Source organism: Erythrolamprus reginae, chromosome 2 (assembly GCF_031021105.1).
Source record: "Erythrolamprus reginae isolate rEryReg1 chromosome 2, rEryReg1.hap1, whole genome shotgun sequence".
Lineage (NCBI taxonomy): Eukaryota > Metazoa > Chordata > Lepidosauria > Squamata > Dipsadidae > Erythrolamprus > Erythrolamprus reginae.
Window position 1 is genome coordinate 4625929 of NC_091951.1, and position 25900 is coordinate 4651828.

General features: G+C 42.4%; 2 protein-coding genes across 2 annotated transcripts in view; both read left to right on the top strand.

The window, feature by feature from the left end:
- The window catches only part of LOC139162981 (zinc finger protein 208-like), a 72701-nt gene that overhangs the window by 40787 nt on the left and 6014 nt on the right, over positions 1-25900 (top strand). The window contains exons 7-9 of the mRNA XM_070743890.1: positions 7370-9377; positions 15772-16648; positions 21726-22313. Coding sequence (XP_070599991.1) covers positions 7370-9377; positions 15772-16648; positions 21726-22313 — 3473 coding nt within the window. The remainder of the gene's footprint in view (positions 1-7369; positions 9378-15771; positions 16649-21725; positions 22314-25900) is intronic.
- Positions 1144-3282, top strand: LOC139162954 (zinc finger protein 85-like). The gene has a single exon (XM_070743867.1). The coding sequence runs from the start codon at positions 1154-1156 to the stop codon at positions 1934-1936; it is 783 nt and encodes a 260-aa protein (XP_070599968.1). The 5' UTR covers positions 1144-1153; the 3' UTR covers positions 1937-3282.

A 25900-nucleotide genomic window follows, 5' to 3' on the forward strand; every position in this document is an offset into this window, starting at 1 on the left:
CATCATCTGAATCAAGGGAAGATAATGGAGAGTGACTGCCTGGGCTATGTGCCAAGCCCCCCTCTTCCAAGTCACTCCCACCTCCTTCGTCCGAGGAAACTGCACTCTGAACTGACTCTGTTGGCAATAAAACAGGCCTATGACATGTTGAAGTTTCCCCTGCATCCACCTCCACATTCCCTGGGGCACGAGCTGGGCCAGAGCCAACCACAACATAGTCCAACCCCCTGATTAGGCAGGAAACGCTACACTACTTCAGACAAATAATTCTCCAACATCTTCTTTAAAACTTCCAGTGTTGGAGCATTCAAATCATCAATTGTGTAGTATCAATTGTTTTTTAATGATAGTGGGTTTTTAACTTTAGTTTTAACCATTAGATTTGTACTCCATTGTTATTGTTGTTGTGAGCTGCCCTGAGTCCTCTGAGAGGGGTGGCATACAAATCTAATGAATTATTATTATTATTATTATTATTATTGTCCACATCACACAATTGTAAGCATGCAAAAATACAGCCTAATGGAATTTAAGAAAGGATATTCACTTGAATTTATTGATTTTTTTCTTTCTTATTTTCCCAAAAATATTTTATTAATTTTCTTAAAATAGACAAAACTGACAAACATACATTTAACATAAAGATGGGGTTGTATCTACCCCGCTTATTCTAGAAGTAAAATTTTAGTACAGATCTTTTTTTCTAACGTTGTTGCCATTTTCATTTCTCTTTTGATTGGAAGGCAATAATGGGCAGGAGAATCAAGATTGCTGTGAACTATTTCAACTGATCAATGCTAATGATGGAATGGAGACGTTTGGAATTCGAATGGAATTCGAAAGCTGTGAGAGAAACCAGTCAAATAATTGGAATCAGGAAAGCTCATCATCCACACATGCTCTGATACAAGACTTTCTTGCCCAGCAAGAGAAACCATATGAATGTACGGAGTTCGGTGAAAGAAGTAATCTTATTTCCCATCAAATGATCCATACAAGTGAAAAGCCGTATAAATGCATGGAATGTAAAAAGACCTTTTCTCGTAGGAGCAACCTCAGAAGACACAAAATGTTCCACACAGGGGAGAAGCCATTTAGATGCATGGAGTGTGGAAAGACCTTTACTGAAAGAGGTAATCTCATTTGTCATATTATGACCCACGCAGGAGTGAAACCATATAAATGCATGGAGTGTGGGAAGACCTTTTCTCGTAGGGATAGCTTCAGAAGACACAACAAGCTTCACATGGGAGATAAACCATATAAATGCATGGAGTGTGGAAAGACCTTTGCTCAAAGAAATAATCTTATTTCCCATAAAAGGATCCACACAGGGGAAAAGCCATATAAATGCATGGAGTGTGAAAAGACCTTTGTTCAAAGAGTTCATCTAATTTCCCATAAGATGATCCACACAGGAGGAAAGCCGTATAAATGTATAGAATGCGGAAAGAGCTTTTCTCGTAGGAGCAACCTCAAAACACACGAAATAATACACACAGGAGAGAAACCATATAAATGCGTGGAGTGTGGAAAGACCTTTGCTAAGAACAGTGGACTTAGTATCCACACAAGGCTGCACAGAGGGGAGAAGCCTTTTAAATGCATGAAGTGTGGAAAGAGTTTTGTTCAAAGATTTCATCTTATTTCCCATGAGATGAACCACACAGGGGAGAAGCCATATAAATGCATGGAATGTGGGAAGACCTTTTCTCGTAAGAGCAACCTCAGAACACACGAAATGATACACACAGGGGAGAAACCCTTTAAATGCATCGAGTGTGGGAAGACCTTTTCTCGTAAGAGCGTCCTCAGAACACACGAAATGATACACACAGGGGAGAAACCATTTAAATGCATTGAGTGTGGAAAGACCTTTGCTCAGAACAGGTATCTTGCTTCCCATAAAAAGATCCACATGGGAGAAGTCATTTAAATGGATGGAGTTTGGAAAGGCCTTTGTTCAAAATGTTAATCTTATTTTCCATATGAAAATCCACATAGGGGAGAAGCATGAAATGTGGAAGGACCTTTGAATAAAAGGATACACACTCAGGAGAAACTCTATAGCAATAGGAATTCCACTTAGATTACTCCATTATGCTTTACAGCACTCTCTGAACACTTTACAAAGTCAACATATTGTCTCCAGAAATCTGGGTCCTCATTTTACCCATCTCAGAAGGATGAAAAGCTGAATCAACAATCACCACGACAGTACCAAACTACTGACTGTGGGCAATTACCCTATAGTACTTCATTCTAACCACTGATCCACCATGTTTTCTATATACAGTAATACCTTGTCTTACAAACTTAATTGGTTCCGAAACGAGGTTCGTAAGGTGAAAAGTTCATAAGACGAAACATTGTTTCCCATAGGAATCAATGTAAAAGCAAATAATGGGTGCAAACTCAAGTCTACGGAGAGGGGCGGCATACAAATCCAATAAATAAATAAAATAAATAAATTTAAGGCTTAAAAAAAGTGGCAGGCAGTCAAAGTGAAGGCTAACGGAGTGGAGACAGACAGCGAGGAGAAGTGAGGAATGGTGGTCCTAATGAAGGCTAACGCCACCCCAAATCTCTCCCAAATTGCTCCCCCAAAAGCTTCGTTTCTTGCCCCAAATCTCTCCAAAAATCACTCTCCCAAAAGCTTCGTTTCTTGCCCCAAATCACTCCAAAATTTGCTCCCCAAAAGCTTTGTTTCTTGCCCCAAATCTCTCCCCAAATCGCTCCTCCAAAAGCTTCCCATGCCAGCTAAATCGAGGTCCTAACGAAGGCAAATGGAGTGAAGAAAGGCAGCAAGGAGAAACGAGGCATTTTGAAAGGAGAAGTGAGTTTGGAAGTTATTTGGGGTGGCTTAGGAAGCTTTTGGGGGAGCGATTTTTGGAGAGATCTGGGGCAAGATATATAAAGCTTTTGGGGGAGCGATTTTTGGAGAGATGTGGGGCAAGAAATGAAGCTTTTGGCAGAGTGATTTTTGGAGAGATTTGAGGCAAGAAATGAAGTTTTTGGGAGAGCGATTTTTGGAGAGATTTGAGACAAGATACGAAGCTTTTTTGGGAGTGATATTTGGAGAGGTTTGGGGCAAGATACGAAGCTTTTGGGGAACGATATTTGGAGAGATTTGGGGCAAGAAATGAAGCTTTTGCGAGAGTGATTTTTTGAGAGATTTGGGGCAAGAAATTAAGCTTTTGGGAGAACGATTTTTGGAGAGATTTGGGGCAAGATACAAAGCTTTTGGATTAGTGATTTTAGCAGCGAGATGGGGTGAAGGAAGCGGCAGGCTAGGGGGGATTTTGGCAGCAGGATGGGGCGACTGCGGGGAGCAGAGGAAGTGGAGGGCTACAGGGGAAAGTGGCAGGGAAATGGGGCAGCTCCGGCATTCCCCACCTCAGGTGCAAGCAAAAAGGGGTGGGAAATTACGGCGGGGAATTCCCATACAAGCAAATGGGAAATCCCGGTGGTGCCAGTCACAAGGCAGGGGAATCCCTTCGGCAGTCAGATAGCTCATGTGCAGTAGGAGAGCCCATGGAACCGGGCTCAGGTTCGTAAGACGGAAAGGGTTTTTAAGACGAGGCAAAGAAATCTTAAACCCCAGGTTCGTATATTGAAAAGTTCGTATGACGAGGGGTTCGTAAGACGAGGTATCACTGTATATTTATGTGTATGCATATTGTGCCTTTATGATTGAAATGAGACAATTTGAATCCAACAAAATGAAATTTCATGTGGAGATAAGTAATATTGGGCAGGAAAAACAGATGAAACATGGCTCAAACACAGTAACATTCAGAGGGACCTTGGAATCCGAATGGATGACCACTTAACCATGATTCACCTGTTTATGGCTAAAATAAGAACATTAAAAATGATGGTAGTTCTCAAGATGGTGTACCTGTTTCAGTTATTGCCAGGGGGTTTATTAGCATCAATGTTTAGGGAGTGGGATTAAAAAAACTTAATTATTGGGTTGAAGAAGATAAGAGACCGGGAGTAAGGAAAAAGTGGTTATTAGCTAATGAAAAAGAGAGTGGTTGAGGAATTCCCCGTTCGACTTTCGACCAGGCCTGTGCTTGGCTGAGGACGTTTGCCCTTCTCTTTCAAAAGCAGTCATTACTTTAAAGATATTACCTCTTGAAACGCCAAACATTTGGGCACTTTCTGTTACACTAGCGCCTGCCATTCGAGCAGCAACAGTTTGGCCTCTTTGAAAGTCTGAGAGGTCTGCCATTTCTTTCTTTAAATTTCTGTTAAAAAAAGGTAGTTTAAAAAACATGAAATAACAGAATTAAACAAAAAAACATTAAAATATGTCAAGTTTTGATTGATTTGAACATTTTAAACATTATGATGCCAAAAAGTCAAGTGTTTCCATTTTTTTGTTGACCCCCTGTAGTTCCTACAGGAAAGTGATGGCTAACCTTTTCTGGAGCAAGAGTCCAAATTGCGTGTGTGTGAATGCGCTAATGTGCCCGAATACTCAAAATGCAATGCACACCCATTGCACATGTTCCCTGCCCTGACATACCTGGATTAGAAAAACTCTAAATTCCCTTCCAATTGGATTCTGATTTTGATTCTGAATCCTCAATCCCTTCAGCTTGTTTTGCCCTGTAGGAGGTTTTAAAACAAACATGACATCAATGAAGGCTAAGGTTATCATTTGGCCTGATAGTGATGTGTGGCTGCCAATATTTAAGAAGTGGAGATTCCCCAATACTGTAGTTCCAAAATGCTCTGATGAGTATATCCACTGGACCAGTGCGTCAACTTTGAAGCTGACCTGGCTGATGCCATTTTTCTCCTGCCTCCTAGTTGCTATGAAGATTGAAAAGGGAAAGACCAGCTATCCATCAAAACAAACAAGTTTTCCTTTAGGAACCAAGCTAATCCTGACAGATTATAGAGGAGTGGCCCAACAGCCTCCCAGCTACCTTCACTGGACAATGGGATGAGCGACAACCAAGGAGGGAATATTTGCTCTTTTAATTAAGGGAAAACTGCAGGAACTTTTAGAGTTTGTTTTTGCTGGCTGTGCCAATATGGTGTATCCAATAAACACTTTCTTTGAGGAATCTATCTGCCTTGGAGTTCTGCTTTCGGTGGATGCTTTACTCAGAAACCCGACGCAGAGTTGTAGTCAGAAATGCATTGGTCCTGAATCCCTTACTATTTCAGCTTTTCCTACTTTGCTTAACATCAAAATTAGCCTTTCGCCCCTGCTTCACATTATGTATTCCAAGTAATAACTGAGAAACAATCATAAGGAGAACGGGGTTATAGGGATGCTGAATTAGAAAATGCAACTCAGAGGCTCTTTGTCCTAGTTTTGTGGTGATCTTTCCTTGCCGTCCCTCATGTTGCCCATCTCTGGACTCACACAATCCTATCAATAGCTTTATGAAGTGAGGTCTTCAGAACTGGTCACAGAGTTCCAAATGGGATGTGACCAAACCCTTAAGTACAGTGGTACCTCGACATACGAGTTTAATTCGTGCCAGAGCCGAGCTCGTATGTCGATCAATTCGTATCTCGAACGAATGCATTTAGATTTGGCTTTTCACGCAGAGATAACTGGAAAAAATTGAATTCCTGCACCACCTAGTGGACGCTCGGCTCGTATCCTGGATTTGAGCTTGGGTGTCGAACAGAAATTTTGCTCGCATCTCAGCTCGTAACTTGGAATACTCGCATGAGGAGCAGCTTGTATCTAGACGTACTACTGTACTATGTTAGTTCCTCCTTTTTCTTCATGGTGATACATCTGGTGAGGCAACCAAGAATTTGGTTTACCTTCACAGCTTCTTCATCACACTGTTTACTCATTTTGCACTTATCATGGTAATTTTGTTTTGTTATTTGCCAGCAAATTAGACATTAGTGGCTGCATGTTGTGTTATTTTGAGGGGTCAGCACATTTACACTGTTATATAAGCTCTATATTCACTACTTTACGTTGTACCCAAATGTTATTTCTTCAGTGTTTTCACATAAAAAGATATACAGTGGTTCCTCTACTTGAGAACTTAATTCGTGACATGACCAGGTTCTTAAGTAGAAACGTTCTTAAGTAGAAGCAATTTTTCCCATAGGAATCAATGTAAAAGCAAATAATTTGTGAAAACCCATTTGGAAAGAAATAAAAGCTCGGAATTTGGGTGGGAAGAGGAGGAAGAAGAAGAAGGAAGAAGCTTTCATGACTCATGAATGTACAAATAGAATAGAATAACAGAGTTGGAAGGGACTTTGGAGGTCTTCTAGTCTGTTCTGCCGGGCTCTCTGGTAGGAGCCTCCCGAAAATTCAAGGGTACAAATTTCAGAGACACACACACGTTTGAAAATTCAAAACAATGTTTTTTATCACAAAATTCAAAATAAACTAAGCACTCTTTTTGTACTGCAAAGAGCACTCATCCCAAAACAACCTGGTAATTTGTACAAGTCCCTTACAGTCCTTAAGTACTTAGCTTGGAGCTGTGAAGAATCTTCCACGAAGTGAAGCACCTCCACACACACTGCTCTGCTTTGGTTTCAAAATCTTGAAAAATCAACAAAGGCCAGAAAACAACACATGATTCCTGACGAACTGCGATCAGATACTCTTCCACAACGGCCAAACCCACACGCTGCTATTTATAGCAGCAGCCCTAATTACTGGAGCCCCACCCAAACACAGGTGGTCTCTCTTATCTCCTGTAATATGTCCTTAATTGGTCTCTTCTACGCATAATTCTGCGCTTGCGTGGGTCCAAGACCTCATCATCTGAATCAAGGGAAGATAATGGAGAGTGACTGCCTGGGCTATGTGCCAAGCCCCCCTCTTCCAAGTCACTCCCACCTCCTTCGTCCGAGGAAACTGCACTCTGAACTGACTCTGTTGGCAATAAAACAGGCCTATGACATGTTGAAGTTTCCCCTGCATCCACCTCCACATTCCCTGGGCCAGAGCCAACCACAACATAGTCCAACCCCCTGATTAGGCAGGAAACGCTACACTACTTCAGACAAATAATTCTCCAACATCTTCTTTAAAACTTCCAGTGTTGGAGCATTCAAATCATCAATTGTGTAGTATCGATTGTTTTTTAAAGATAGTGGGTTTTTAACTTTAGTTTTAACCATTAGATTTGTACTCCATTGTTATTGCTGTTGTGAGCCACCCCGAGTCCTCTGAGAGGGGTGGCATACAAATCTAATAAATAATAATAATAATAATTATTATTATTATTATTATTATCCACATCACACAATTGTAAGCATGCAAGCTTAATGGAATTTAAGAAAATATCAGAAGGATATTCACTTGAATATATTGATCTTTCTTTCTAACGTTGCCATTTTCATTTCTTTTTTTTTTTGGAAGGCAATAATGGGCAGGAGAATCAAGATTGCTGTGAACTATTCCAAGGGATCAATGCTAAAGATGGAACGGAGACGTTTGGAATTCATAGACACAAAAAGCTCCAGACAGGAGAGAAACCATATAAATGCCTGGAGTGTGGAAAAACCTTTGCTAAAAAGGGTGGATTTACTATCCACACAAGGATGCACACAGGAGAGAAGCCATTTAAATGCATGGAATGTGGAAAGAGTTTTCTTCAAAGAGATCACCTTATTTCTCACAGGATTATCCACACAGGAGAGAAACCAAACAAAAGCATGGAGTGTGGAAAGACCTTTGTTGAAAGAGGTCATCTGATTTCTCATAAGATGATCCACCCAGGAGATAAACCATATAAATGCATGTTGTGTGGAAACACCTTTTCTCGTAAGAGCAACCTCATAAGACACAAAAAGATCCACACAGGAGAGAAACCGTATAAAAGCATGGAGTGTGGAAAGACTTTTGCTGAAAAAGGTAATCTTATTTCCCATAAGAGGATCCACACAGGAGAGAAGCCGTTTAAAAGCATGGATTGTGGAAAGAGTTTTCTTGAAAGAGATCACCTTATTTCTCACAGGATAATCCACACAGGAGAGAAACCAAACAAAAGCATGGAGTGTGGAAAGACCTTTGTTGAAAGAGGTCATCTGATTTCTCATAAGATGATCCACACAGGAGATAAACCATATGAATGCATGGAGTGTGGAAACACCTTTTCTAGTAAGAGCAACCTCATAAGACACAAAAAGATCCACACAGGAGAGAAACCGTATAAATGCATGGAGTGTGGAAAGACCTTTGCTGAAAAAGGTAATCTTATTTCCCATAAGAGGATCCACTCAGGAGAGAAACCATATAAATGCATGGAGTGTGGAAAGAGTTTTGTTCAAAATGGTCATCTGATTTCTCATAAAAGGATCCACTCTGGAGAGAAACCATATAAATGCATGGAGTGTGGGAAGACCTTTTCTCATAAGAGCAACGTCAGAAGACACAAAATGATACACATAGGGGAGAAACCCTTTAAATGCATGGAGTGTGGAAAGACCTTTGCTGAAAGAGGTCATCTCATTTGTCATATTATGATCCACGCAGGAGTGAAACCGTATAAATGCATGGAGTGTGGGAAGACCTTTGCTCATAGGGATAGCTTCAGAAGACACAACAAGCTTCACACGGGAGATAAACCATATAAATGCATGGAGTGTGGAAAGACCTTTACTCAAAGAAATAATCTTATTTCCCATAAAAGGATCCACACAGGGGAAAAGCCATATAAATGCATGGAGTGCGGAAAGACCTTTGTTCAAAGAGTTCATCTAATTTCCCATAAGAGGATCCACACAGGGGGAAAGCCGTATAAGTGCATGCAATGTGGGAAAATCTTTACATATAGCAGAGGACTTATTAGCCACAAACAGCTGCACACAGGAGAGAAACCATATAAATGCATGGAGTGTGGAAAGACCTTTGCTAAGAACGGTGGACTTACTATCCACACAAGGCTGCACAGAGGGGAGAAGCCTTTTAAATGCATGGAATGTGGAAGAAGTTTTGTTCAAAGTGGTAATCTGATTTCTCATAAGATGATCCACACCGGAGAGAAACCATATAAATGCATGGAGTGTGGGAAGACCTTTTCTCATAAGAGTGACCTCAGAAGACACAAAATGTTCCACACAGGGGAGAAACCCTTTAAATGCATGGAGTGTGGAAAGAGTTTTGTTCAAAGTGGTCATCTGATTTCTCATAAGATGATCCACACCGGAGAGAAACCATATAAATGCATGGAGTGTGGGAAGACCTTTTCTCGTAAGAGCGACCTCAGAACGCACGAAATGATACACACAGGGGAGAAGCCATATAAATGTATGGAATGTGGAAAGAGCTTTTCTCGTAGCAGCAACCTCAGAACACACCACATGATACACATAGGGGAGAAACCCTTTAAATGCATCGAATGTGGAAAGACCTTTGCTCAGAACAGGTATCTTGCTTCCCATAAAAAGATCCACATGGGAGAAGTCATTTAAATGGATGGAGTTTGGAAAGGCCTTTGTTCAAAATGTTAATCTTATTTTCCAGATGAAAATCCACATAGGGGAGAAGCATGAAATGTGGAAAGACCTTTGCATAAAAGGATACACACTCAGGAGAAACTCTATTACAAAGTCAACATATTGTCTCCAGAAATCTGGATCCTCATTTTACCCATCTCAGAAGGATGAAAAGCTGAATCAACAATCACCACGACAGAACCAAACTACTGACTGTAGGCAATTAGCCTATAGTACTTCATTCTAACACTGATTCACCATGTTTTCTATATACAGTAATACCTTGTCTTACAAACTTAATTGGTTCCGAAACGAGGTGTGTAAGGTGAAAAGTTCGTAAGACGAAACATTGTTTCCCATAGAAATCAATGTACAAGCAAATAATGCGTGCAAACCCACAAGTCTACGGAGAGGGGCGGCATACAAATCCAATAAATAAATAAAATAAATAAATTTAAGGCTTAAAAAAAGCAGCAGGCAGGCAAAGTGAAGGCTAACGGAGTGGAGACAGACAGCGAGGAGAAGTGAGGGATGGAGGTCCTAACAAAGGCTAACACCGCCCCAAATCTCTCCCAAATTGCTCCCCCAAATGCTTTGTTTCTTCCCCAAATCTATCCAAAAATCGCTCCCCCAAAGCTTCATTTATTACACCAAATCTCTCCAAAAATCGCTCTCCCAAAAGCTTCGTTTCTTGCCCCAAATCACTCCAAAAATCGCTCCCCAGATTTGGGGCAAGAAACGAAGCTTTTAGGAGAGCTTCGTTTCTTGCATTCCGGCATTCCCCGCCTCAGGTGCAAACAAAAGGGGGTGGGAAATTACGGCGGGGAATTCCCATGCAATCAAATGGGAAAACCCGGTGGTGACAGTCACAAGGCAGGGGAATCCCTTCGGCAGTCAGATAGCTCATGTGCAGTAGGAGAGCCCATGGACCCGGGCTCAGGTTCGTAAGACGGAAAGGGTTTTTAAGATGAGGCAAAGAAATCTTAAACCCCGGGTTCGTATCTTGAAAAGTTCATATGATGAGGGGTTCGTAAGACGAGGTATCACTGTATATTTATGTGTATGCATACTGTGCCTTTATGATTCAAATGAGACAATTTGAATCCAACAAAATGAAATTTCATGTAGAGATAAGTAAGATTGGGCAGGAAAAACAGATGAAACATGAAACATGGCTCAAACACAGTAACATTCAGAGAGACCTTGGAATCCGAATGAATGACCACTTAACCATGAATCACCTGTTAATGGCTAAAATAAGAACATTAAAAATGATGGTATTTCTCAAGATGGTGTACCTGTTTCAGTTATTGCCAGGGGGTTTATTAGCATCAATGTTTAGGGAGTGGGATTAAACAACTTAATTATTGGGTTGAAGAAGATAAGAGACCGGGAGTAAGGAAAAAGTGGTTATTAGCTAATGAAAAAGAGGGTGGTTGAGGAATTCCCCGTTCGACTTTCGACCAGACCTGTGCTTGGCTGAGGACGTTTGCCCTTCTCTTTCAAAAGCAGTCATTACTTTTAAGACATTACCTTTTGAAACACCAAACATTTGGGGACTTTCTGTTACACTAGTGCCTGCCATTCGAGCAGCAACAATTTGGCCTCAAAAGCTCGGAATTTGGGTGGGAGGAGGAGGAGGAAGAAGAAGAGGAGGAGAAGAGTCACTGCCGAAAGAAGAAGGTGAGGTGAGGGGAATAAAAAAATCCAAAACTTTAAGGCTTAAAAAAAAGGGGGGGCTCTGAGGCCGCGAGAAGGAGCATGTGTCTCCCATACACCTGGTGTGAGGCTGCCTCCCATACACTGCGCCAGAGAGAGAAACCTGGGGGGAATGGCAGGAAACTAGCCGGACCTTCGTGCCGCTCTCAAATTTCCTGGGAAATTTTTTCGGCCTCGAGTTCTTAAATAGAAAATGGTTCTTAAGAGGCAAAAAAATCTTGAACATCTGGTTCTTTTCTAGGAAAGTTCTTAGGTAGAGGCGTTCTTAGGTAGAGGCGCCACTGTACTTAAATATTTACAAAATGTGAGTCAGTGTAGTCACCTGTGACATACTGTATACCAGGAGCAGATTGCTCTTACCAGCCACTACCGATGCACTGTGGCCCAGCTCGGGTCATCTCGCGTACGTGTCCCCAACATGATTTTCCTTCTGCACATGCGTAGGAATCAAAAACTCACCAAGGTCTTACAAGGGGGCGCAGGTGCGATAAGAGATTTTGGTGGAATTTTTTCACCAAAAAGTCTCTGAAATCTAGCATTCATCTCCCCTCACAATATTTTTCTTCTGCACATGTGCATGAAGCAAAAAACATGAAAAATTAAAGAAAAAAGACATTGGCACCCAACAGTCTGATACCAACGCGGTCGCTTCCAAATTGTGCAATCTGGGGGCTGCTACTGGTGCGCAGTCGCCTACCGAATTGGTAGCAATGCATTCCTGCTGTGTATACCATGGTTAATCGAAAATAGAACATCCTGAAAATAAGTCCTGCCCTCCCGCCACCAACACCCCCCTCCCCGGAATTACACCTCACTGCAAGATCACAACTTACTGGAGACTGGCAGCTTTGTCACGTCTCTTGCCAGAGAAGCACCCTGTATTGTAAAGAAAAATTTCCTAAAAATGCTAGAAATTAACAACTTTGCAAACTCGTGGAAAGTTTTTTCGTTACCGTTCAAGGTTTTTCTCTGCGCAAAGCAGCCAAGAGACGCTACGGAGCTGCCAGACTCTAGTAAGATGCGTGGCTTACCCCACCCCATCCCGGCCCTACCGGCCATGCCCCAAATTGCGCCCTACCCCGAGACGAGCTCTTTGGAGCAGGACTTTGCAAGATTAGTTGTGATGTTGCATGCATGAATGGCAGCATTTTCGTGAGGTTCAACATACTGGCACAGTAGGACACCAGCTACACCGGTATGATGAAGTTCATTCGGTATGATGAAACCTTGCAGTGCCCTATTCCATGAAGCTGCTACGGGACACATCTGGGCAGCACCAGGCAGCTGCTTGGCTGGCACAAAAAACAGGGAGGAGAGGGGATGGTGGCAGGGCATCCGGTCCCATGCTTGCTGCCTCCTGCACCCCCAAAATAATAAGATCCCCCTGATAATAAGGCCACACACTTATATTGGGTTAAAAAAAAGTGTCAGTGAACCAGCTAGCATCTGAGAAATAAATTCAAATCCACTGCTGTTTAAACACAGAAAGTTCCATTTATTATCAGAGCCATGTCTGGATTCTAGCCGTGATATTACCAGCACTGAATTTCACTTCCGTGATTTATTAAAGTTCATTTCCACAACCCCACACCCACAAGTGCATCCCATGTACCAATCCGGGGAAGGGAATACTAGCTTCTCCTTGTAAAGTACATCTATGGCTCTGCCCAAAGAATGTGCTGTAGTTCCAACGTCTCTCTCTCTCTCTCACTCCTCCCATTCCCTATCGCTGTTATTCTGTCAGGAGGCCTGACAGGCGGCCCCCCTTCCCTAAGCCTCCATATCCTGAACAATTGAGTAAAGCATCAGGGCAGTACCACTTCCAAAACTTTCTACCTCCTCCCTCCGGGAACCCTTGGCTTATAACAGGTAATTCTCATGGAACTGCCTGACTAACCTATCAGCCTTGACATCCCGACTCTTTACCCAAGTAGCCTCTGATAGAGGTGAATTAGGTACTATAAATTTCCTCTAAAAATGCGGAAATCCTAAATCTTTTCCACTTGGTAGTAGGATTCTCCCTGAGTCACAACAGGGGAAGGCGGCGGCTGTGTGTGTGGCCTAACGTTGGACTCGATCATCGGCTTTAGCAGGCTACAGTGAAATACAGGGTGGATCCTCCCTAGGATTCTAGGCAACACAAGCTGCACCGTGACCGGGTTGATTACTTTCACAATTGGGAAAGGGCCCAGGAATTTTGGACCTAGCTTTTTGCTAGGCAACCTCAACCGAATGTACTTGGTAGATAGGAAAACTATCTCCCATTCTAAAAGGGGGCTGGGGAGATCGGTGTTTATCTGCTTGCTTCTTGTAGGCTTGCGCTGCCACTACCAGCATCTTCTTGGTGTCCCCCCATCCTCTCTTCAGTTTCTCCATCCACTCCGCCGACGTGACGGACAAGGGAGGTTCTGTAGGTAGTTCCGGCATGGGAACAAAATCTCGACCACTGGTTACCTGGAAAGGAGTTAGTTCCGTGCTACTGTGTACAGAATTGTTGTAAACTACTTCTGCGAAAATCAATAATTCAGCCCAGTCGTTCTGTTGGTAACTCACATAATATCTAAGGTATTGTTCCACTAGGGCGTTAGCTCTCTCGGCTGCTCCATTTGTGGAAGGGTGGAACACAGAACTAGGTCCTTGGCTGGAACCAATGGTGCGAACAAATTCTCTCCAGAATCTGGCAGTGAATTGAAACCCCCCCGATCTGATATGATATGCAACCTGTAAATGTGTTTTAGGAATAACTTCGCCAAGTGTCTGGCAGTAGGTAGCCCCAAACAAGCGATGAAATGGGCTTGTTTGGAGAATCAATCAATTACAGTCCATATAACAGTGTTTCCCTTGCTCTCAAGGAGTTCCACTATGAAGTCCATCGCTATTTCTTCCCAGGGCCTAATAGGGCTGGCTACTTGCTGCAGTAATCCAGGGGGTCTTCTGGCCTATGCTTTAGGGGGCGCAGGTGGCACAACTTTTCACATGGCCTTCGACTTCTGCTCTCATTCTGGGCCACCAGAATTGTCTCCGCACCAGGTGCAATGTTTTCAGGAACCCGAAGTGGGTCCCTAGTCTGAAGTCATGACTCCGTTGGAGAATATCTAATCGCAAGCTGGCAGGCACATACAGTTTGGTTCCCTTCCAAGCCAACCCTTCCCTCAGTGTTAGGATTTCTTTGTGGTTGTTGAACCATGGGTCAGTGTGCAAAACCGACTTCATGAGGGGGAGGGGATACATATTCTGCACGCATACACCGTTCAGGTTCCGGTAATCAACCACAAGAAGAACCCCTTCATTCTTCTCCTTGAAGAGGACTGGGGCTGCTGTCCTTGATTTTGCAGGCTGGATGAATCCCCTTTTTAACTTGGTGTCGATGTAATTTCTCAGCTCTCCCAATTCTTTGGGTGACATTGCGTACATTGTAGGTTTTGGGAGCGTGGCCCCTGGTTCAAATTCTATAGCGCAGTCAGTGGGTCTGTGAGGGGGTAGATCATTGCAATCTTCCTCACTGAACACTTTCCCCAAATCTCTGTATTCCAAAGCCATCGAAATGGACCCCGCCAAGGTGAAGGCTGTGTTAGATTGGGAAGCTCCCCGCACACGCAAACAACTACAGAGTTTCTTAGGCTTTGTAAATTTCTACCGGCAGTTCATTCCAGCTTTCGCTGAGGTTGCCTTGTCCCTAACTGAACTACTAAAGACCGGGTCAGTACCCACTAAGCACAGACTGTCTCAGCCAATCAGGGGGACGAGTGGAAAACCATTTTCAACTGCCCATTAGGGAGTTTCCAATTTTGGGTGATGGAGATCCGGAAGCATTCCCTATCACTGTTATTCTGTCAGGAGGCCTGACAATAAGATCCTGTCTTACTTTTGGGGAAACGTGGTAGATAATTGTAAAGTAAGAGAAATTTTCTAGATATTTTCAAAGCTTTCATGACTCATGAATGTACAAATAGAATAGAATAACAGAGTTGGAAGGGACTTTGGAGGTCTTCTAGTCCAACGCCCTGATTAGGCAGGAAACACTACACTACTTCAGACAAATAATTCTCCAACATCTTCTTTAAAACTTCCAGGGTTGGAGCATTCAAATCATTGATTGTGTAGTATCGATATTAATGATAGTGGGTTTTTAACTTTAGTTTTAACCATTAAATTTGTACTGTATTGTTATTGTTGTTGTGATCTGCCCTGAGTCCTCGGAGATGGGCGGCATGCAAATCTAATAAATTATTATTCTTATTATTGTCCACATCACACAATTGTAAGCATGCAAAAATACAGCCTAATGGCATTTAAGAAAATATCAGAAGGATATTCACTTGAATTTATTGATCTTTTTTTTCTAACGTTGTTGCCATTTTCATTTCTCTTTTGTTTGGAAGGCAATAATGGGCAGGAGAATCAAGATTGCTGTGAACTATTCCAAGTGATCACTGCTAACGATGAAATGGAGACGTTTGGAATTCGAACGGAATTCAAAAGCCATGAGAGAAACCAGTCAAATAATTGGAATCAGGAAAGCTCATCTTCCACTGATGCTCTGATGCAAGACTTTCTTGCCCAACAAGAGAAACCATATGAATGCACAGAGTTTGGTGAAAGAAGTAATCTTATTTCCCATCAAACGATCCATACAAGTGAAAAGCCGTATAAATGCATGGAATGTAAAAAGACCTTTTCTCGTAGGAGCAGCCTCAGAAGACACAAAATGTTGCACACAGGGGAGAAGCCATTTAGATGCATGGAGTGTGGAAAGACCTTTGTTGAAAGAGGTCATCTCATTTGTCATATTATGACCCACGCAGGAGTGAAACCATATAAATGCACGGAGTGTGGGAAGACCTTTTCTCGCAGGGATAGCTTCAGAATACACAACAAGCTTCACACGGGAGAGAAACCATATAAATGCATGGAGTGTGGAAAGACCTTTACTCAAAGAGGTAATCTTATTTCCCATAAGATGATTCACACAGGTGAAAAGCCATATAAATGCATGGAGTGTGGAAAGACCTTTGTTCAAAGAGTTCATCTAATTTCCCATAAGATGATCCACACAGGGGGAAAGCCGTATAAGTGCATGGAATGTGGGAAAAGCTTTACATATAGCAGAGGACTTACTAGCCACAAACAACTCCACACAGGAGAGAAACCATATAAATGCATGGAGTGTGGAAAGACCTTTGCTAAGAACGGTGGACTTACTATCCACACAAGGCGACACAGAGGGGAGAAGCCTTTTAAATGCATGGAGTGTGGAAGGAGTTTTGTTCAAAGAGCTCATCTTATTTCCCATGAGATGATCCACACAGGGGAGAAGCCATATAAATGTATGGAATGTGGAAAGAGCTTTTCTCGTAGCAGCAACCTCAGAACGCACGAAATGGTACACATGGCGGAGAAACCCTTTAAATGCATGGAGTGTGGAAAGACCTTTACTCAGAACAGGTATCTTGCTTCCCATAAAAAGATCCACATGGGAGAAGTCATTTAAATGGATGGAGTTTGGAAAGGTCTTTGTTCAAAATGTTAATCTTATTTTCCATATGAAAATCCACATAGGGGAGAAGCATGAAATGTGGAAAGACCTTTGCATAAAAGGATACACACTCAGGAGAAACTCTATAGCAATAGCAATTCCACTTAGATTACTCCATTATGCTTTACAGCACTCTCTGAACACTTTACAAAGTCAACATATTGTCTCCAGAAATCTGGGTCCTCATTTTACCCATCTCAGAAGGATGAAAAGCTGAATCAACAATCACCACGACAGAACCAAACTACTGACTGTGGGCAATTATAGTACTGCATTCTAACCCCTGGTTCGCCATATATTCTATAGATATTTATTTGTATGCATATTGTGCCTTTCTGACCCAAATGAGACAATTTGAACCCAATAAAATGAAATTTTATGTGGAGAAAAAATAAGGTTGGGAAGGAAAACCAGATTATACAGTCAGAGGGACATTGGAATCAGAATGTGTGACCACTTAACCATGATTCATCTGTGTGTGGCAGCAGCCAAAAAAACCTAATACAATCCTTGAAAACAGTGGCATAGAATCCTAATACCCTACATGGCATCAGGCCAGATTACCTCCAAGTCCGTCTTCTGCCACATGAATCCCAGCACCCTGTCAGTTTTCACAGAGTCGGTCTCCTCTGGGTTCTATAAACCAGATAATGTTGGTTGGTGGGGCCTAGGAGAAGAGCCTTCTCTGTGGGGGGCCCGGCCCTCTGGAATCAACTCCCTCCAGGGATTCAAACTGCCCCCACCCTCCTTGCCTTCCGTAAAAGTTTAAATATTTATTTTGTGCCGCCAGGCCTGAGGCTCCTAGCCCCCTGACCAACGAGGGTCTTAGTATGTTTTGGGGAGTGAATAGTGACGAATGTGTTTTTTAAACTATACAGTGATACCTCGTCTTACGGACTTAATTGGTTCCCAGAGGAGGTTCGTAAGGCGAAAAGTTTGTAAGACAAAACAATGTTTCCCATAGGAAACAATGTAAAAGGGATTAATGCGTGCATGGGGGGGGAAATCGCAAAAACGGCGATTTTCTGGATTCTAATTTTGATTCTAAATCCTCAATCCCTCCTGCTTTTTTTGCTAAGTAGGAGGTTTTAAAAAAAACATGGGATGAGTGGAGGTTAAGGTTATCCTTTGGCCTGATAGTGATGTGTGGCTGCCAATATTTAAGAGGTGGAGATTCCCCAATCGTTTCAAGATGCTCTGATGAGTATATCCACTGGACTAGTGCGTCCACTTTGAAGCTGACCTGGCTGATGCCATTTTTCTCCTGCCTCCTAGTTGCTATGAACATTGGAAGGGTGAAGGGAGGAGGAGGATCCATCAAACCAATCCAAGTTAATCCTGACAGATTATAGAGGAGTGGCCCAACAGCTACCTTCCAGCTACCTTCATTGGACCAGTGGGATCATTGACGCTGGGGAGGGAATATTTACTCTTTTAATTGAAAGAAAACTGCAGGAACTTTTAGAGTTGGTCTGTGTCAATGAGGTGTATCCAATAAACACTTTCTTTGAGGAATCTATCTGCTTTGGAGTTCTGCTTTTGGTGGATGCTGTACTCAGAAACCCGACACAGAGTTGTAGTCAGAAATGCATTGGTCCTGAATCCCTTACTAATTCAGCTTTTCCTACTTTGCTTACATCAAAATTAGCCTTTCGCCCCTGCTTCACATTATGTATTGTAAGTAATAACTGAGAAACAATCATAAGGAGAACGGGGTTATTGCGATGCTGAATTAGGAAATGCAACTTATAAGCTCTTTGTCCTAATTTTGTGGTGATGTTTCCTTGCCTTCCCTCATGTTGCCCATCTCTGGACTGATACAATCATATCAATATTTTTTGAATTCACAGAGCTTGGGCAGATATTACTGGCTGTAAGGGAAATTTTTATTGGCAGTTTGAGTTCAAGCACAGACCACTCACAGATTAGGCTGTGGCGAGACTAGACTGGGAAGGATAAAAAGGAGGGAAAAGCCATTTTATATCGCACTTTCAGATCACAGAGAAGGAGGAGAGAAAGGTACTGCTTTTTAAGACATTTTCTATTTTTTGAATTCACAAAGCTTGGGCAGATATTACTGGCTGTAAGGGACAATTTTATTGGCAGTTTGAGTTCAAGCTGTAAGGGACAATTTTATTGGCAGTTTGAGTTCAAGCACAGACCACTCACAGATTAGGCTGGGGTGGGACTAGACTGGGAAGGATAAAAAGGAGGGAAAAGCCATTTTAAATCGCACTTTCAGATCACAGAGAAGGAGGAGAGAAAGGTATTGCTTTTTAATAACTATAAACCAAAATCAGCAAAGTTTGGTAATAGTAATAATAATAAGCATGAGCGACTGTGAGCAATGACTCCCTGTCCAAATAGGGCCGCAACTGGTACACCAGGTAAACCTGGGCAAATGCCCTCCTCGCCACAGCCAAAAGCTGGTGTTCCAATGTTAGCTGTGGATCGAGGAGGACGCCCTAGTTGCGAACACTCTCTGAGGGGGTCAATAATTCCCTCCCCGGGTAATGGACAGACAGATGGAATTGTCCTTGGGAGGCAAAACCCACAGCCACTCCATCTTGTCTGGGTTGAGTTTGAGCTTGTTGACACCCATCCAGACCCCAACAGCCTCCAGGCACCGGCACATCACTTCCACTGCTTCGTTGACTGGACATGGGGTGGAGATGTATAACTGGGTATCATCGGCATACCTCACCCCCATGCCCTTGGATGATCTCACCCAGCAGTTTCATGTAGATATTAAATAGCAGGGGGGAGAAGACCGAGCCCTGAGGCACCTCACAACGGAGAGACCTAGAGGTCAACCTCTGACCCCCCAGTAACACTGACTGCGACCGACCAGAGAGGTAGGAGGAGAACCACTGAAGAACAGCGCCTCCCCCTCCCAACCCCTCCAGCCGGCGCAGAAGGATACCATGGTAGATGGTATCGAAAGCCGCTGAGAGGTCAAGAAGCACCAGGACAGAGGACAAGCCCCTGTCCCGGGCCCTCCAGAGATCATCCATCAACATGACCAAAGCAGTTTCCGTGCTGTAGCCTGTTGTGGTTAGCTCTGGCCCAGCTCCTGCCCCAAGGAATGTGCAGGTGGATGTGGGGGAAACATCCACATGCCACAGGCCTGTTTTGCTCTCGATGGAATCTGCCGACGAAGCCTCCTCTGACCAAGGAAGCATGAGTGACAGGGAAGAGGGGAGTTTGGCAGACAGCCCGGGAGGAGATCAATCATCTGTATCATCCCTGGATTCTGAACAAGAATTAATGACACATCCACGCATGCGTAGAGTGATGCATAGGAGACAACAACTGAAGGATTATTACAAAAGAAAATGAGGCCACCTGTGGTTGGGTGGGGCTGCTGTAATTAGTGCTACAGATAAAAAGAACAGCGTGCTGGTTTAGCCTTGTGGCAGTTTATCTGATTCATTGTTTTGTCAAGATCGTGGTATTTGTGCTGTTCAAGATTGTGTGTGGAGTCTCTGGACTTTAGAATTGGACTCAATTTCCCAGTTATTGGGTGAGCAATTGGATTGCATGTAACCTGTGCCTTGTGTGTACCAGAAAATCCCTTTGACATTTAAAAAGGGAGCTTTTTCTGTTTATAAAAACTTTTGGGTTTTCCTTTTATCCTGTGGTGTGTGTCTTCCTGGAATAATTACCCTGTAATTATGGGCGGTTGAAATACGCCTGCAGAACATAGCCGGGCCTGAATCCAGACTGCTGAGGGCCTAGATAATCGGCTTCTTCCAAGGACCGCTGGAGTTGGAGCGCCACCACCTTCTCAACTCAAATCAAGCCGCAGTAAGAAATGGTCTGACCATGACAAAGGCAATGTTTCTAAGCCCCTTAGTCTCAGACTATTACTCAATTGCTCCGAGAGGAATACCATGTCAGGTGTCTGTCCCCCCTCGTGAGTCAGACCCAACTCGTGAGTTAAGACAGCAACTAGAGGGGAGAATATTCTAGATTTAGTTTTTACAAATGGGAATGGGGTTTCAGAGGTTAAGGTGGGAGAAAATTTAGGTTGCAGTGACCATCTATGTTTTTGATGTAAAAACTGATTGTGAGCAATCCTATACTGCAACCAAAGTATTGGATTTGGGAAAAACAAATTTTAATGCAATGGGGGAATATTTAAATAATGATTAATTGTAAAGTAAGAGAAATTTTCTGGATATGTTCAAAGCTTTCATGACTCAAGACTATAGAAACAGAATAGAATAACAGAGTTAGAAGGGATTGCCACACGAATCCCAGCGACCAATTAAGTCCCACAGAGTTGGCCTTCTCCAGGTCCCGTCAACAAAACAATGCCGTCTGGCGGGACCCAGGGGAAGAGCCTTCTCTGTGGCAGCCCCGGCCCTCTGGAATCAGCTCCCCCCTGGAGATTAGGACTGCCCCCACCCTTCTTGCCTTTCACAAACTTTTGAAAACTCATCTGTGTCGCCAGGCATGAAGGAATTGATATATCCTAAGCTGCCTTTGATGTTATGGATGGTGTGTTTGGGCTGTATGACTGTTTTTAATAGGGGTTTTTTAAAGACTGTTTTAACATTGGATTTATATGTGATGTTTTATTGTTGTGAGCCGCTCCAAGTCCTTTATTATTATTATTATTATTATTATTATTATTATTATTATTATTATTATTTTGGAGGTCTTCTAGTCCAACCCCCTGAATCGTGGGAAACACTACACTACTTCAGACAGATAGTTATCCCACATCTTCTTAAAAACTTCCAGTGTTGGAAAATTCAAATCATCATGTCTACATCACAGCATTGTAAGCATGCAAAAATACAGCACTAATGGAATTTAAGAAAATATCAGAAGTATATTCACTTGAATTTATTGATCTTTTTTTCTAACGTTGTTGCCATTTTCATTTCTGTTTTGTTTGGAAGGCAATAATGGGCAGGAGAATCAAGATTGCTGTGAACTACTCCAAGGGATCTATGCTAAAGATGGAATGGAGACGTTTGGAATTCATAGACACAAAGAGCTCCAGACAGGAGAGAAACCATATAAATGCATGGAGTGTGGAAAATCCTTTGCTAAAAAGGGTGGATTTACTATCCACACAAGGCTGCACACAGGAGAGAAGCCCTTTAAATGCATGGACTGTGGAAAGAATTTTCTTAAAAGAGATCACCTTATTTCTCACAGGATAATCCACACAGGAGAGAAACTAAACAAAAGCATGGAGTGTGGAAAGACCTTTGTTGAAAGAGGTAATCTGATTTCTCATAAGATGATCCACATGGGAGAGAAATCATATATATGCATGCAGTGTGGAAAGACCTTTCCTCATAGCGGTAACCTCAGTAGACACAAAAAGATCCACACAGGAGAGAAACCGTATAAATGCATGGAGTGTGGAAAGAATTTTCTTCAAAGTGGTCATCTGATTTCTCATAAGGTGATCCACACGGGGGAGAAACCATATAAATGCATGGAGTGTGGGAAGACCTTTTCTCATAAGAGCGACCTCAGAAGACACGAAATGGTACACACAGGAGAGAAACCATATAAATGCGTGGAGTGTGGAAAGACCTTTGCTCAGAACAGGTATCTTGCTTCCCATAAAAAGATCCACACAGGGATAGTCATTTAAATGGATGGAGTTTGGAAAGGCCTTTGTTCAAAAAGTTAATCTTATTTCCCATACAAAAATCCACTTAGGAGAGAAGCAGGAAATGTGGAAAGACCTTTGCTCAGAATGGATGTCTGTCTTCTCATAAAAGAATATACACTCGGGAGAAACTTTATAGCAATTCCACTTAGATTGCTCCATTATGCTTTACAGCACTCTCTTATCACTTTACAAAGTCAATATATTGTCTCCTGATATCTGGATCCTCAGTTTACCCATCTCGGAAGGCTGAAAGGCTGAATCTGCATTCTAACCAGTGATTCGCCATGACAGAGAGACAGACAGATAGAGGAAATAGATAGACAGACAGACAGACAGACACAGGAGATAGACAGACAGATAGATAGAGAGACAGACAGACACAGGAGATAGACAGACAGATAGATAGAGAGACAGACAGACAGACACAGGAGATAGCTGATGCCATTTTTCTCCTGCCTCCTAATTGCTATGAACATTGAAAGGGTGAAGGGAGGAGGAGGATCCATATAGACTTTTGCAAAGCCTTCGACTCAGTGGTCCACGACAGACTAGTCCTAAAACTCAAATCCTATGACATCTCAGGACTCCTCCACAACTGGATTACTGCATTCCTGTCAAACAGGCAACAAATTGTCAAAATTGGTAGCGCCATCTCCACCCCCGTCCCTGTCATAAGTGGCATTCCCCAGGGAAGCGTACTAGGTCCTACTCTCTTCATTCTCTACATCAATGACCTCTGTGACCATATCGAAAGCAGCTGTGTTCTTTTTGCTGACGATGTGAAACTTTTCAACACCACTGACAACACACTCACTCTCCAAAAAGACCTGGACTTTGTCTCAGTCTGGTCTAACACCTGGCAGCTTCAAATATCAAGCAACAAATGCTCTACCCTCCACATCGGCAAAAAGAATCCAAACCGCACATATGAACTGAATAAACAATCTCTCACTGCCAACCCACACTCAGTAAAAGACCTTGGAATACTAATATCGAATGACCTAAGTGCTAAAGCCCACTGCAACAATATCGCCAAAAAAGCTTCTAGAGTTGTTAACCTGATTCTACGCAGCTTCTGCTCAGGCAATCTCACACTACTCACCAGAGCCTACAAAACTTTTGCCAGACCCATCCTGGACTACTGCTCATCTGTCTGGAACTCATACCACACCTCAGACATCAACACCCTTGAAAATATCCAAAGATATTTCACCAGAAGAGCCCTTCACTCCTCCACTTGAAACAGAATATCCTACGAAAAAAGACTAACAATCCTGGGCCTAGAAAGCCTAGAACTACGGTGCCTAAAACACGATTTGAGTATTGCCCACAAGATCATATGCTGCAACGTCCTACCGGTCAATGACTACTTCAGCTTCAACCCCAACAACACAAGAGCACGCAACAGATTCAAGCTTAATACAAACCGCTCCAAACTTGAGTTTAAAAAATATGATTTCAACAATCGAGTTATCGAAGCGTGGAACTCATTACCAGACTCAATTGTGTCAACCCCTAATCCCCAACATTTTTCCCTTAGACTATCCATGATTGACTTCTCCAGGTTCCTAAGAGGCCAGTAAGGGGCGTACATAAGTGCACTGGTGTGCCTTTCATCCCCTGTCCAATTTGTCTTTCCTTTCTCTCACTTATCATATATATTTTCTTTCTTTCATATATCCTCTCCTCTAAGTTCACTTTACCCTTATATATATTACTACGTGTCTATTTTTCTTCCTATGTATTTGTGTATTGGACAAATGAATAAACAAAATAAAATTAAATAAAACCAATCCAAGTTAATCCTGACAGATTATAGAGGAGTGGCCCAACAGCTACCTTCCAGCTACCTTCATTGGACAGTGAGATCATTGACGCTGGGGAGGGAATATTTGCTCTTTTAATTAGAAGAAAACTGCAGGAACATTTAGAGTTGGTCTGTGTCGACATGACGTATCCAATAAACACATTCTTTGAGGAATCTATCTGCCTTGGAGTTCTGCTTTCGGTGGATGAACCCGACAGAGTTACATAGAAACATAGAAGACTGACGGCAGAAAAAGACCTCATGGTCCATCTAGTCTGCCCTTATACTATTTCCTGTATTTTATCTTATAATGGATATATGTTTATCCCAGGCATGTTTAAATTCGGTTACTGTGGATTTACCAACCATGTCTGCTGGAAGTTTGTTCCAAGAATCTATTACTCTTTCAGTAAAATAATATTTTCTCATGTTTCCTTTGATCTTTGTAGTCAGACATGCATTAGTCCTGCATCCCTTACTATTTCAGCTTTTCCTACTTTGTTTAACATCAGAATTAGCCTTTCTACTCTGCTTCACGTTATGTATTGCAAGTAATAACTGCGAAACAATCATAAGGAGAACGGGGTTATAGTGACGCTGACTTAGAAAATGCAATTTATAGCAATAATAATAATAATAATAATAATAATTATTATTATTATTATTATTATTAATTGGATATGCATGCCACCCCCGTCCGAAGACTCGGGCCAGCTCACAACAATAATAAAGCAATATTACAATGAAACAAATCTAATATTAAAAACATAGAAAACCCCATGATTTAAAACCATGCAGCACACACATACGAAACATGAAATATAAAAGCCTGGGAGAGGTGTCTCAGTTCCCCCACGCCTGGCGATACAGGTGGGTCTTGAGTAAGCTCTTTGTCCTAATTTTGTGGTGATCTTTCCTTGCCTTCCCTCATGTTGCCCATCTCTGGACTCACACAATGTTATCAATAGCTTTATGAAGTGAGGTCTTCAGAACTGGTCACAGAGTTCCAAATGGGACGTGACTAAACCCCTACGTACTATGTTAGTTCCTCCTTTGTCTTCACGGTGATACATCAGGTGGGGCAACCAAGAATTTGGTTTACCTTCACAGCTTCCAGGACCCACTGTTTACTGACTTTGTACTTAACATGGTAATTTTGTTTTGTTATTTGCCAGCAGATTAGAAAATTAGTGGCTGTGTGTTGGGTGATTTTGAGGGCTCAGCACATTTACACTGTTATATAACCTCTAAATTCATTACTTTACATTGTACCTGTTCTGCCAGTGTGTTTCAACCGCTCGTAATTACAGGGTAATTAGTCCAGGGAGACACATACCACACGATAAAAGGAAAGCCCAAAGGTTTTTATAAACAGAAAAACAGAAACAGCTCCCTTTTTAAATGTCAAAGGAATTTTCTGGTACACACAAGGCACAGGTTAAAGGCAAATCCAATTGCTCACCCAATAACTGGAAAATTGAGTCCAATTCTAAAGTCCAGAGAGTCCACACACAATCTTGAACAGCACAAAAACCACAATCTTGACGAAACAATGAATCAGATAAACTGCCATGAGGCTAAAACACCAAGCTGTACTTTTATCTGTAGCACTAATTACAGCAGCCCCACCCAACCACAGGTGGCCTCATTTTCTCTTGTAATAATCCTTCTGTTGTTGTCTCCTATGCATCACTCTATGCATGCGTGGATGTGTCATTAATTCTTGTTCAGAATCCAGGGATGATACCGA